Source organism: Hypanus sabinus, chromosome 16, assembly GCF_030144855.1.
Source record: "Hypanus sabinus isolate sHypSab1 chromosome 16, sHypSab1.hap1, whole genome shotgun sequence".
Taxonomy (NCBI): domain Eukaryota; kingdom Metazoa; phylum Chordata; class Chondrichthyes; order Myliobatiformes; family Dasyatidae; genus Hypanus; species Hypanus sabinus.
In genome coordinates this window covers 33332827-33346182 of record NC_082721.1, presented here as the reverse complement: position 1 = coordinate 33346182, position 13356 = coordinate 33332827, and the positions used below count along the sequence as shown (strand labels likewise).

At 36.1% G+C, this 13356-nt stretch overlaps 1 protein-coding gene across 2 annotated transcripts in view; it reads right to left on the bottom strand.

Moving 5' to 3' along the window:
- The window catches only part of wdr18 (WD repeat domain 18), a 333950-nt gene that overhangs the window by 215301 nt on the left and 105293 nt on the right, over positions 1-13356 (bottom strand). For both annotated transcript variants that reach the window (XM_059991525.1, XM_059991527.1), the window contains exon 2: positions 9427-9537. In XM_059991525.1, the coding sequence (XP_059847508.1) occupies positions 9427-9537 (111 nt within the window). The remainder of the gene's footprint in view (positions 1-9426; positions 9538-13356) is intronic.

Here is a 13356-nt window from a genome sequence, read left to right as displayed (position 1 = left end):
TTGTGGCTGGAGTCACAGAAAACCGCTTTTAATTAACATCGGGGAGAGGAAACCAACGCTCCCCCCCCCCCCCCGATTTCACGGAAGCCTCATCAAGCCTCAGCAAGTTCTTTCTCTTCTCCCCAATCTCTCTCTCTCTCTCGGTCGCCCCACGTGAAACCCAGCGATTTTCAAAAGGCTGAGGCCTGCAGACTTCTGAGTGACTTTTATATTTCCAACGGACTATCTATTAACCCCTAGACAACCGTAGAGCTCACTTCTTAATGATGATTATTACTATACCCGCGCTTTAGATTGAGTGTTGCCGATGTGCACTATCTGAATGTATGTATTAACCTTACTTTTGTGTCCCTTTATAAATAAAAACGTTTGAAAATAGTGACATCAGACTTCAACGGACCTCTCTGTCTTTGCTGGTAAGTTATCCAGTTACGGGATGCGTAACAACAGAGAATGGTGCGAAAGACAAAACCACCCAGTGAGCTGCAGTTCTATGGGCAAAACCACCTTGTGGCATCAAAAGAGAATGGCCAAACTGATAGGAAGGCAATAGTGGCTCAAATAACCACATGTTACAACAATGGTGTGCCCAGGAGCATCACTGAACATACCACATATTGAATCTTGAAGTGGATGGGCTACAGCAGCAGAAGTTCAAACCAGGTCCCACTCCTGTATCTGACAATGTGACCAGAGTTCATATATAAGCAGCTTGAGCTCTTCATTGGTCATGTTAGTATCACTTGGGAGGGAACAAGTAATAATACAGAAATGTGGTTGAATATATGCAAGTTCTTTTTTTCTTTCTCATTGTCATTCAACCTAATGAGATTCAATTTTATACTGAAACTTCATGGTGAGTTGAAAGGAAATGACAGATGGAAAATAGAAGTGGCAATCAGTACTCCAGTAGTTCTCAATAACAAAAAAAAATCATGAAAATTATACTTGGAAATAAAAAGTCAAATCTTGTGAGGGGCAGTAGGGCAAAAATATTTCAGTGAAAAATGTAAGCTTTGAGGAAAGAGAAAATACTAATCGTTATCATTTTAGTGTTCACTGAGGTAGGATGAAGCCTGAATTCCAATGAAGATGGATCAGAGTAAGAGGAAAAAAAATACAGTTAATGTATTCAATTAAAAGACAGGCACTATCAGAAGAAAGTGAAGAGAATGGATTGAGACACCAATTGACATTTAATAGTTACTGAAGCTTGGTCCTTGCTATCTGAAAGGGACAAAATCAAATTATTATTAAAACAAAATATGAAGAAGGATGATAATGTTACTAAGGATAAGGTCAATGCTGAAACAGAGCTGCTCTCCCCAGACGGAGGTACCAGGAGAACTCTAAGCAATACTGCAGACAGCATAGAATTCACATAGCATCAGAAATTGTTGTTTAATGAACACTGAATTTCACATATGAAAAATCTGCAGTGGGGAAAGGCACTGCAGAAGAGAAATGCTGGTAATAAATAGTGTGATAAAAACAAGGTGAAAATCGTGAAAGTGATGAAAGAAATTAAAATTCAGTCCTCATGTTTTTGACAATTCTAGCAGAATCCAAGATGCCTCATCTATGAAGCTTCATATTTCACAATTATAAAGTAGTTACTGCAAGTCAATAGTAAATCCTAAAGGGGATTTGAAATTGCAACAGGGTTCTTCTGACTTTGAATATGCAGTGACTGCCACAATGTGGTTACTTTGAAGAACTTCAAGCTACCAAGCTTGATATTTTATTCAATCACTGAACTTGCTAATTACAGTCGGCCCTCCTTATTCAGATTCAGATTATTGTCATTTAGAAACCACAAATGCAATGCAGTTAAAAAATGAGACAACGTTCCTCTAGAATGATATCGCAAAAGCATACGACAAAACAGACTACACCAGAAAATCCACGTAATGTTTGGCAAACCCCAATCCAGAGTCCGGACAGGCTGCTGCGTATTACTATCGTGCTACCGTCTTAGCACGTTCCCCAGAAAGGAGCTCCAAATCCACCAGACCACCCCCCCCGCAGATACCAAAATTCGCGGATGCTCAAGTCCCTTAACATGAATCAGTGCAGTGGTCTTTAGGACCCAGCAGAACCCCGGACTTTATTTAACATGTCCCGTGCAGTGGACATTAGGACCTGGCGGCTCAGCTCTGAATCCGCAGTGTTTCTGTTCACAAAAATAATCACAATCGCGATTGAAAATAAGGTGGAAGTAATAAAGCGATCGGAAAGAGGTGAAACGCCGTCCATCACTGGAAAAGCGTTAGGTTACAGTCGGTCAACGATCTGATCAATTTTAATGGAGCATGTGAAAGGCCCTGCCCCGATGAAAGTTACAATTATTACTAAGCGACGCAGTTAAATTATTGAAATACATATGTTTCTTAAGTGTTTTATATGCACAGAAAGGTAAAATATGTACGGCTTACTAAGAAAAACGTTTGACTAACTGATGCTAAATAATACTGGATGTACCTGTTCTGACTTCAAATCCGACTTAAAGACAGACAGACAGACATACTTCATCGATCCCGAGGAAAACTGGGTTTCGTTACAGCCGCACCAAAAGAATGGTATAGAAATATAGCAAAATAAACCATAAATAATTAAATAATAATAAGTTAATCATGCCAAGTGGAAATAAGTCCAGGAGCAGCCTATTGGCTCAAGGTGTCTGACACTGAGGGAGGAGTTGTAAAGTTTGAAGGCCACAGATAGGAATGACTTCCTATGACGCTCAGAGTTACATCTCGGTGGAATGAGTCTCCAGCTAAATGTACTCCTGTGCCTAACCAGTACATTATGGAGTGGATGGGAGTCATTGTCCAAGATGGCATTGTCCAAGACAGATTCAAGAATGGAACTCATTCATAACCCAGGGACTGCCTGTACTTTTAAGTCATTTCTTATAATACCTTATTATAATACTTATAATAGCTAAAACAATGTAAATGCTTTGTAAATAGTTGTTATACTGTATTGTTTAGGGAATAATGACAAGAAAAAATAGTCTGTACATGCTCAAGAAACGAGCGCTGGAGAGAGAACTTCCGGGTTTTCCCGATCCGCGGTTGGTTGAATCCACAGATAAGGAGGGCCGACTATACACATTTAGATTCATTCATTCTTTCTTTCTTTTTAAATCTTTTTATTAATTTTTAAGCAAACATAAATGAAACATGAACACAAAGTGTTTCAGAGTACATAGTTAATAGTTTAAGTAGACATTCAAATATATAATAATCAATATATATAGCCTCCCAAACTCATAGTATTTATAAACAATAGAAATAAAAAGAAAAAAAACAAAAAAAGAAAAAAAGAAAAAAAAACACTAACCAACATGGGCCATTGCATAATGTTAGATATATACAGTAGTGCCAATAACTCCAAACCTCTATCCAAATAATTAAGGATAATAAAAGTGAGGTTTAGGAAAAGACAATTTAACTCATATGAAAATGTTGAATAAATGGTCTCCAAGTTTCTTTAAATTTAACTGAAGGATCAAAAACAACACTTCTAATTTTTTCTAAGCTCAAACAAGAGATAGTTTGAGAAAACCACTGAAATATAGTTGGAGGATTAATTTCTTTCCAATTCAATAAAATAGATCTTCTAGCCATTAATGTAACAAATGCAATCATTCATCGAGATGAAAAGGATAAACGACTATTATCCACCAAAAATTGCAGTAATAGGATGCGGTTGGAAATTGATATTCAGAACTCTTGAAATAGTACTGAAAATATCTTTCCAGTAATTTTGCAAACAAGGGCAAGACCAAAACATATGTGTCAATGAAGCAACATCAGAATGACATCTGTCACAGGTTGGATTAACATGAGAATAAAATCGAGCAAGCTTATCCTTAGACATATGAGCTCTATGTACAACCTTAAATTGTATTAGCACATGTTTAGCACAAATGGAGGACGAATTGACTAATAGTAAAATTTTCTCCCACTGCTCAGTGGATATAAGACAATGAAGTTCTTCTTCCCATTCCTTCTTGATTTTTTCTGATACTTCTGGCTGGATTTTCATGATCATATTATAAATGACAGCTACTAAACCCTTTTGACAAGGATTCAAAGCTAAAAATTTTTCCGTAATGTCCAATGGACATAGTTTCAGAAAAGACTAACTCATTATACAAAAAATTTCTAACTTGCAAATATCTAAAAAAATGGGTTTTAGGTAAATTATATTTATTAGATAGCTGTTCAAAGGACATAAAACTATCATCCAAAAACAAATCACGAAAACATGTTATACCTTTTGTTTTCCATAAAAGAAAAGCTTGATCCATAAAAGAGGGCCGAAAAAAATAGTTAGATATTATAGGGCATGATAAAATAAACTTATTCAAACCAAAAAATTTACGAAATTGAAACCAAATTTGCAATGTATATTTGACTATAGGATTAGTTATTTGTTTATTCAATTTAGCTAAAGAAAAAGGAAGTGAAAATCCTAAAATTGAAAACAATGAAAAGTCTTGTACAGATTTACATTCCAAATTTACCCATTGTGGGCAAGCAGCTATAGTCGATTCTTGTGTCCAAAATATTAAATATCGTATATTAACTGCCCAGTAGTAAAATCTCAAGTTTGGCAAAGCCAAACCGCCCTCCTTCTTAGGCTTCTGTAAATATTTTTTGCCTAGTCTAGGATTTTTATTCTGCCACAGATAAGAAGATATTTTGGAGTCAATAATATCAAAAAAAGATTTAGGAATAAAAATTGGTAATGCTTGAAATAAATATAAGAATTTGGGTAATACCATCATCTTAATAGCATTAACTCGACCAACCAATGACAAAGATAGTGGAGACCACCTGGTAGCAATTTGCTTAATTTGGTCAATTAATGGTAAAAAATTAGCTTTAAATAAATCTTTATGTTTTTTAATTTTAATACCTAAATAAGTAAAATAATCTGTAACAACTTTAAATGGTAAATGTTTATAAATTGGAACTTGCATATTTAATGGAAATAATTCGCTCTTATTAAAATTCAATTTTTAACCAGAAAAGTTACTAAATTAAGCAAGCAAGGACAATATAGCAGGAATAGATCTCTCAGGGTCAGATATGTATAGTAAGAAATCATCAGCATATAATGATACCTTATACGTCCCCTCCCCACGAGTAATACCGAAAATATTAGGTGATTCAGGAATGGCTATAGCCAAAGGTTCCAAAGCAATGTCAAATAGTAAAGGACTTAAAGGACAACCTTGCCTTGTACTACGGAATAACTGAAAAAAAGGAGATCTTTGATTATTGGTAAAAACCGAAGCCAAGGGTTTATAGTATATTAATTTAATCCATGATATAAATTTTGAACTAAAATTAAAATGCTGAAACATATTGAATAAATATGGCCATTCAACTCTATCAAATGCTTTTTCAGCATCTAAAGAAATGACAAATTCTGGTATTTTGGGTGGAGTATAAATAATATTAATTAATTTTCTAATATTAAAAGATGAATAGCTATTATTAATAAATCCAGTCTGATCTTCAGAAATGATTCGAGGTAATATATTTTCTAATCTAGTAGCCAAAATTTTACTAAAAATCTTAAAATCCGTATTCAGCAAGGATATAGGCCGATAGGATACACATTCAATAGGGTCTTTATCTTTTTTAAGAATTAAAGAAATAGAGGCTTCATAAAAAGATTGTGGCAATTTGCCTATAATTAACGCATCTTTAAAAATTTTACAAAGCCAAGGAGAAAGTATAGAGGAAAAGGATTTAAAAAAATTCTGCAGTATAACCATCTGGACCAGAATTACCAGAATTCATTGAAAATATAGCCTTTTTTATTTCAGCTTCCGTAATAGGTGTATCTAAGAATACACTATCCTCTACTGTTAATTTTGGAATATTCAATTTCCTTAAAAATTCATCTATTATAGAAGAATCCTCAGCAAATTCTGATTGATATAAGGAATTATAAAAATCTTGAAAGGCTTTATTTATCTCTTTAGGGTCGATCGTCAGAACGCTATCTTGTTTACGAATCCTAGTAATCTGTCGTTTAACCAAAGCAGTTTTCAATTGATTAGCCAATAATTTGCCAGACTTATCTCCATGTACATAAAACTGGGTTCTAGATTTAATTAACTGATTTTCAATCGAAGAGGATAATAACAAACTATGCTCCATTTGAAGTTCCACTCTTTCTTTATAAAGTTCTTTGCTGGGGGTCACTGAATAAATCTTATCAATTGCTTTGATTTTATCAACCAATGTTAATATTTTAGAACTAATTTGTTTCTAGCTCCAGCAGAGTCTGAAATAATCTGTCCACGAATAAATGCTTTAAAAGTGTCCCATAAAATTCCACTAGAGATCTCTGCTGTAGAATTTGTTGAGAAAAACAAATCAATTTGTTGTTTAATAAAATTAATAAAGTCTAAGTCCTGCAATAAAATAGAGTTGAACCTCTAAGATTTAGCATTAATAGATGAATCTATTATCTTAATAGATAGCTTCAAAGGTGCATGATCAGAAATGGTAATAGAGTCATATTTACAATTGATAACATCTGTAAGTAAACGGTGATCAATGAAAAAGTAATCAATTCTTGAATAATTATGATAAACATGAGAAAAGTATGAAAACACTTTGTCATTGGGGTGTATAAAACGCCAAATTTTGAAAATTGCTGAATCAGTCATAAAGGAATTAATAAGAGAGGCCGATTTATTCGGAAGAGCTTGGGTGGGCTTAGATCTATCCATCGAAGGGTTTAAACAACAGTTAAAATCCCCACCCATTATCAACCTGTACTGATTCAAATTAGGAAAGGATGTAAATAGACACTTAAAAAATTCAGGACAATCAGTGTTTGGAGCATAAACATTAACTAAAACAACTTTTTGATTAAAAAGTAGACCAGTAATAAGCAAAAATCAACCTTGTGGGTCTGAAATTGTTTCATGGTGTATAAAGGAGGTTGAAGAATCTATAAAAATGGAAACGCCTCTTATTTTGGCTTGAGAATTCAAGTGATATTTCTGGCCTTTCCAAAACCTAAAAAAGTGTTGACTATCCACCTTCCTTACATGAGTCTCTTGTACAAAGATAACATTAGCATTCATTCTATGGAATACTTTGAATATTTTTTCTGTTTGATCGGATTATTTAAACCATTAGTATTCCAAGAAAAAAATTAATAACCTTATCCATATTGACAATATTTATTACAATTAACACATAAAGTTTAAAAAAAAAGATGAACTCATGAATCCAGAAGAGGGAAGTAACTTCAAGGAGGAACCGGAAGTCACGGCAATGCAACCATTTTTGCAGTTTCATATGAGCCCATGAAGTAAAACTACGCATAAAGCAAACAAAAAGAAAGAAGAAAAATCCCCCTCTCTCCACCCTCAAAACCCCAGGAAAAAAGCCAAAAAGAGGCAAGCAAGCAATCTAACACTAAAATTACCCCCATGTTTCAAGACGGCAACTCAAACAAAAAAAAAGTTGAATAAAAGATACAAACCACCCATATTATAAGAAAGGGTTGGTATAACAAAAATTAAAATATAGAATTAGTATTATATGTGTGTGTGTGTGTGTGTGTGTGTGTGTGTGTGTATATATATATATATATATTTATATATAAAACAAAAGGATTTAAAAAATAAAAATAAAATGATAAAACCCATAAATGAATAATATTGTATTAGCGTTTTAAAAGAAAGTTTGAAACTTATTCAAACACATCAAAACAGATGTGACATTCCAAGCACTAAGGTCTTTCAGGAAGAAGAAACGACATTTTACTTTTTTTTTAAATCTTAATATTTAAAAGTTAAAAATATAAAAAAGTGTATACGAACTTAAAAGAAAACCCTAATGAATTACTTTCAAAACCAACAGATTAATAATATGAAAGAATAACAAACTCAGAATAAACCAAAAACGGACTTTTACCATGTATAAAAAATACATGTAAGCCATACATAAAAAAAGAACATCATTTTATAAAAGATCCAAATCTATAAACTAATTATTACATTAGTCAACCCGATAAAATGCTATTCTTCAAGAAATCTTTGAGCTTCCGCTGGAGATTTGAACAGCCGATAAGTTCCGTCTTTGAGAGTAACTCTCAAATGTGCTGGAAATAACAGCGCTTGCTTGTCGCCTTCCTGATGAATTTCCGATATAACCGATTTAAAAGCCATTCTTGCCCTTAAAACTTCGGGACTGTAGTCTTCCAGAATATGGAATTTTAAATCTTGAAAGCTGATCATACCCTTTTTCCATGCAGCCCGAATCAAACGCTCTTTGGTATGAGGATAATGGATCCGGAGAATTACTTGTCGTGGTTTCAAACTTGAATCTGAATGAAAACGAGAAATGCGATGCGCACGGTCGATTATTAGAGGGGAATCCAATACTTCTGAGCCAAAGACATCCATTAAAAATTTGGAGAGAAAAAAGTGAGATCGCCATTCTCAAATTTTTCCGGAATCCCAATTAACCAAAGATTTTGTCTTCGAGAGCGGTTTTCAAGATCAGTGATTTTAGATTTATAGCGATCCATCTTTTGAAAAGTCAAAGCTTGCTGTTGTTGCAAAGTTTCAATTATACAATCTCTCTGGCAAGCGACTTCTTCAAGAACTAAATACTTGCTTGTTGTTTTTGTGACTCCAGTGTAAGTGCTTGAAGTTTTGCGTCAAATGTCTTTATAATTTCATCAAACGTAGAAAGCTTTGCTGTTAATTTACTCTCCAGTTTTCCAAGTCTGTCATCCATAAGATTCGCAATTGCTTCTAAAGTTAACAGTTCTTTCGTCTGTTTCGATTCCTTTGGTCTACACACTTCAACAAGTTGAAAATGAGTCAAACAGTTGAAAAAAATTTCATATGTTTAAACCCCTTTAGAATAGGTATAAAAAGATCAATTAGGGGGTGTTTGTAGGTTGAAAAAAAGTAAAAAGATTGGAGCAAAGCCTAAAACCGCTTCACTCCATAAGCGCCATCATGAGACCTCCAGTTTCATTCTAACAGTGAATATTGCAGTCATTCTTTGAAGAGCAAAATAGTTAAGGTTTCATATTAAAGATCCTTCATAAGAATTTTCTGAAATTTCTGCAGCAAAACTTACCACTTTAACAAAAGACCAAATGGAAAGACCAGAAGTGTTTACATGATGACATGTTTCTATTTCAATACAAGATACATCATCTAAATTTGAACGGTTAATTTTCCCTAGGAAAGCCTATAAACGCGAGGTCTCAAGAGTATTTTAAAATCTTAAATCAAACAAAACATATAAACCAACAGGTTTATCTTATTTTCCCAAACCTTAATTCGATACAAACATTATGCAGTCAGTAATTATAAACTGAAAATTACAGCACACAACAATGAACAAGGATTTTAAAGTTTACCTCCCACAAGTAGATAGTCTCTTCAATTCCAGCCGTCACATAAAGCCCATTGGGTGAGACAGCAAGACAGGTGACGATCCCAGGACAGACGATCTTCTGCTGTAATTGATCCTGAAATTAAGTGGAAGTGTTTATCAAAAAAAATTCTACAACCACACTGATTACTCCACCCACCGTTTGTCAATTGTATTGTTTTTCACTTATTGGCGATCTGCATCACCATATATGAACAATTTCATATGATGGTTTCTTGGCAACATAGAACGTTATTCCTCGTATGGATTGTCATCAAGTGCTCATCAGTTCACATTAACCATAAGTAATTAGTCCTGCAATTAGATATTAAACAATGCTACATACTTTGATGTAGGTCACTAATAAAAATTCAAGGTAATTAAGCCAGTCAATATGATTCTGTGTAAGTGAAATCAAATCTAACCATTATACTGGAGTACATGAAGTAATACAAATACAAGAGATTCTGCAGATATTGGAAATCCAGAGTAACACATACAAATTTCTGGAGGAACTCATCAGATCAGGCAGTATTTATGGATAGGAATAGCAAGCCGACATTTCAGGGCAAGGCACTTCACTAGTACTGAAGTAATATGCTGCGAATAAAAGGGGACTTCAGATGTACAATATTTAGATTTCCAGAACAAAACTATAAATAAAAATACTAGAGATTGGAGCTAAGATAACAGGGGTTTTTACTTACAGAACCGGAACTGAACACATATATACATATCAATACATGCCTAATAGCACATGCTCAATAACGTGTTACTACGACATTAAATAATCCCATATTATACAGTAGGCTATATGGTACACTCCTCCCCTACAAGAAGGATTACGCACTATGCTAAACAAATACTGTATGTGTACCCTTAATATACAAATGCCCACCAACTGTTTAATGAATAACTTAATAATATGAAATTATAACAAAGTAACATAATAACAATTATTTTATTTTAAAATAATAATAAACCACTCTGGGGGTGGGGGCTTCTCTGCCTCTCCGGGTAACATCTGTCCTGCAACGTTTGATTTGGGGAATTAGTCTCCACAGGTACATCAGGTGGGTTCTTAGCACTGATGACAGGCTTATCTGTGGATGAGGTTGATGAGGTAAAATCAAGAGTGTTTGCTTCTATGTCCGGGGAGTCAGGGCAAGATGTTGTTGTGTTTTCCACCTGAGCATTCACGATTTGATCCACATGACGTCTCCATACATTCTCTCCCACCTGTACGCTACACAGTCGACCCTCATCCGCGAGGGATTGGTTCCGGGACCCCTCGCAGATACCAAAAAACGCGGATGCTCAAATCCCTTATTCAACCTGTCTCAATGCAGTGGAACCCCAGACCTTATTTGACTTCTCTCAGTGTGGTGGACATTAGGACCCGGCGGTGGAGCTCTAAATCCACAGTGTTTCTATTCACAAAAACAATCACGATTGAAAATAAAGTGGAAATAATAAAGCGATTGGAAAGAGATGAAATGCCATCAGTCATTGGACAAGCGTTAGGCTATGTTGGTCAACGAGCGGAACAATTTTAAAGGATAAAGTGAGAAAGGCCCTGCCCTGATGAAAGCTCCAATTATTACTAAGCAACACAGTGGTTTAATTATTGGGTTTTGGGGTTTTGAGTTTTTGATCCTCATCAACCCGGCACATTCCCGAGCCCGGCGCTGAAACATACGTTCTTAAGTATTTTATATGCATAGAAAGGTAAAATACATACTATATACTAAGACAAACGCTTGACTATCTGACGCTAAATAGTACCAGATGTACCTGTTCTGACTTACTTAGTAAGAGAACTTCTGATTTTTTTCGATCCTGATCCACAATGACTCACGCTTATCCTCTTGTATACTTTAAATCATCTCTAGATTACTTATAATACCTAATACAGTGTAAATGCTACGTAAAATAGTTGTTATACTGCATTGTTTAGGGAATAATGACAAGAAAAAAAAAGTCCATACATGCTCAAACAAGAAGTGCTGGAAGAGCACTCCTAGGTTTTCTCAATTTGCGGTTGGTTGAATTTGTGGATGCTGAACTCGAGGATAAGGAGGGCTGACTGTACATCAGTGGCCCGTCTATGATACCCGGCTGCCACTTTTCAGTCCAGTAATCCCGTGCAGGAACTGACTGTCCCACATTGAAGCTCCGTGTTGCTTAGCATTCAACTGTTTGAACTGCCTTGTTCTCCATATTGAACCGTACATCTGGTTTGAGAAGATCCATACGGGACTTCAAGTTCCTGTTTAGCAACATCACCGTTGAAGTCTGGTTAGTGGTTGCATGGACTGCATTATGATAGGCAAGGAGGAAGTTGTCTATCTTGTGTTGTAATGGTCAATTTTCACTGCCTCTTGTCTTGAGGCCTTTCTTGAATGTCTGTACAGATCTTTCTGCCAAGCTTTTTCGTGGATGGCTGGTAAGGAGCCAATGTAAAGTGTTTGATTCCATTGCTCTTCACAAAACTTTGGAATTCTTCAGAGACAAATTGTTGTCCATTGTCTGAGCAGATTTGCTCTGGTATTCCATTCCTGGCAAACATGGTCCTCAGAACTGTAATGGTCTTTTCCAATGTGGTTGTCTCCATTTTGATGACCTCTGGCCATTGTGCATCAACAGCGATTAAAAAGATAGGGTCCAGAAAAGTCGATGTGCACTTGCTGCCATGGTGATGAGGGCCACTCCCACAGATGAAGAGGGGCTTGTGGTGGTGTGTTCTGGATCTTTTGACATCCAGAGCAGTCCTTGGTTACATCCTCAATTTGTTTATCGATCCCTGGCCACCACACATTGGCACGGGCAAGACTTTTCATCTTTACAGTACCCAGGTGCCCCTCGTGCAGTTCCTCCAGCACTCTGGTGCGTAACTTGGGAGGAATCACAACTCATGAGCCACATATTATTGTTCCCTGACACACTGACAACTGTTCCTTCCTCGCAGAGAAGGATAGAAACAAAGTGTTACCCTGCGCTGGCCATACTCTTACCGTGATGTCATAAACTTTTGACAACGTAGGGCCATTGCGTGTTTCCCTTTCAATGAGGCTGTTTGTTACTGGTAATTGTTCAACTATTGTGTGAAAGATCTCTGCTGATCCATTTGTGTACATACCTCACAAGTGGGCAGTGGTAACTGTGACAAACCATCTGCGTTGCCGTGTTGCTTGGTCCCCTTGTGTCCAATATCATTCCTATGACCTCCTAAGAAAAGGGACCATCTCTGTAGCCTTTGCGCTGTCATCACTTTTCCTGGATGGAAGATTGATACAAGCGGCTGATGGTCAGTCAACAGAGTAAACATTTGGCCACACAGGTAGTGACTAAATTTCTTGACTCTCCACATAAGGCTTAAGGCCTCTCTGTCAATCTGTGCGCAGTTGCGTTCAGCTGAAGTTAGCGTTCTTGAGGCAAAGGCTATTGGACTTTCAGGAAACTTGTGCACTAATACAGCTCCTATCCAATGGGGTGAAGCATCACAAGCTAGTCAGATAGGTAAGGAGGGGTCAAATTTCGCAAGCACCCCAGCTGAAGTTATGAGTCTTTGAGTTTCTTGAAATGCTTTCTCACTGCTCTCAGTCCACTTCTATTGTGTCCCTGCCTGTAATAGTACATTTAGTGGGTGTAGGACTGTGGATAAGTTATGCAAAAACTTGTGGTCGTAGCTCACAAGATCAAGATATGCTCTCAGTTGAGACTCATTTTTGGGTGGCCTTAAGCACCGCTTCTATCTTTTCTTGAGACATGTGTAAACCATCCTTGTTGATCATATGCCCACATGAGATTTCCTTTTTGAAAAACTCACATTTCTGTTGATTAGCTCTGAGCCCATATTCTCATAACCTGGTGAGCACTTGTTCAAGGTTAAAAAGATGTTCGTCTTCATCTTTGC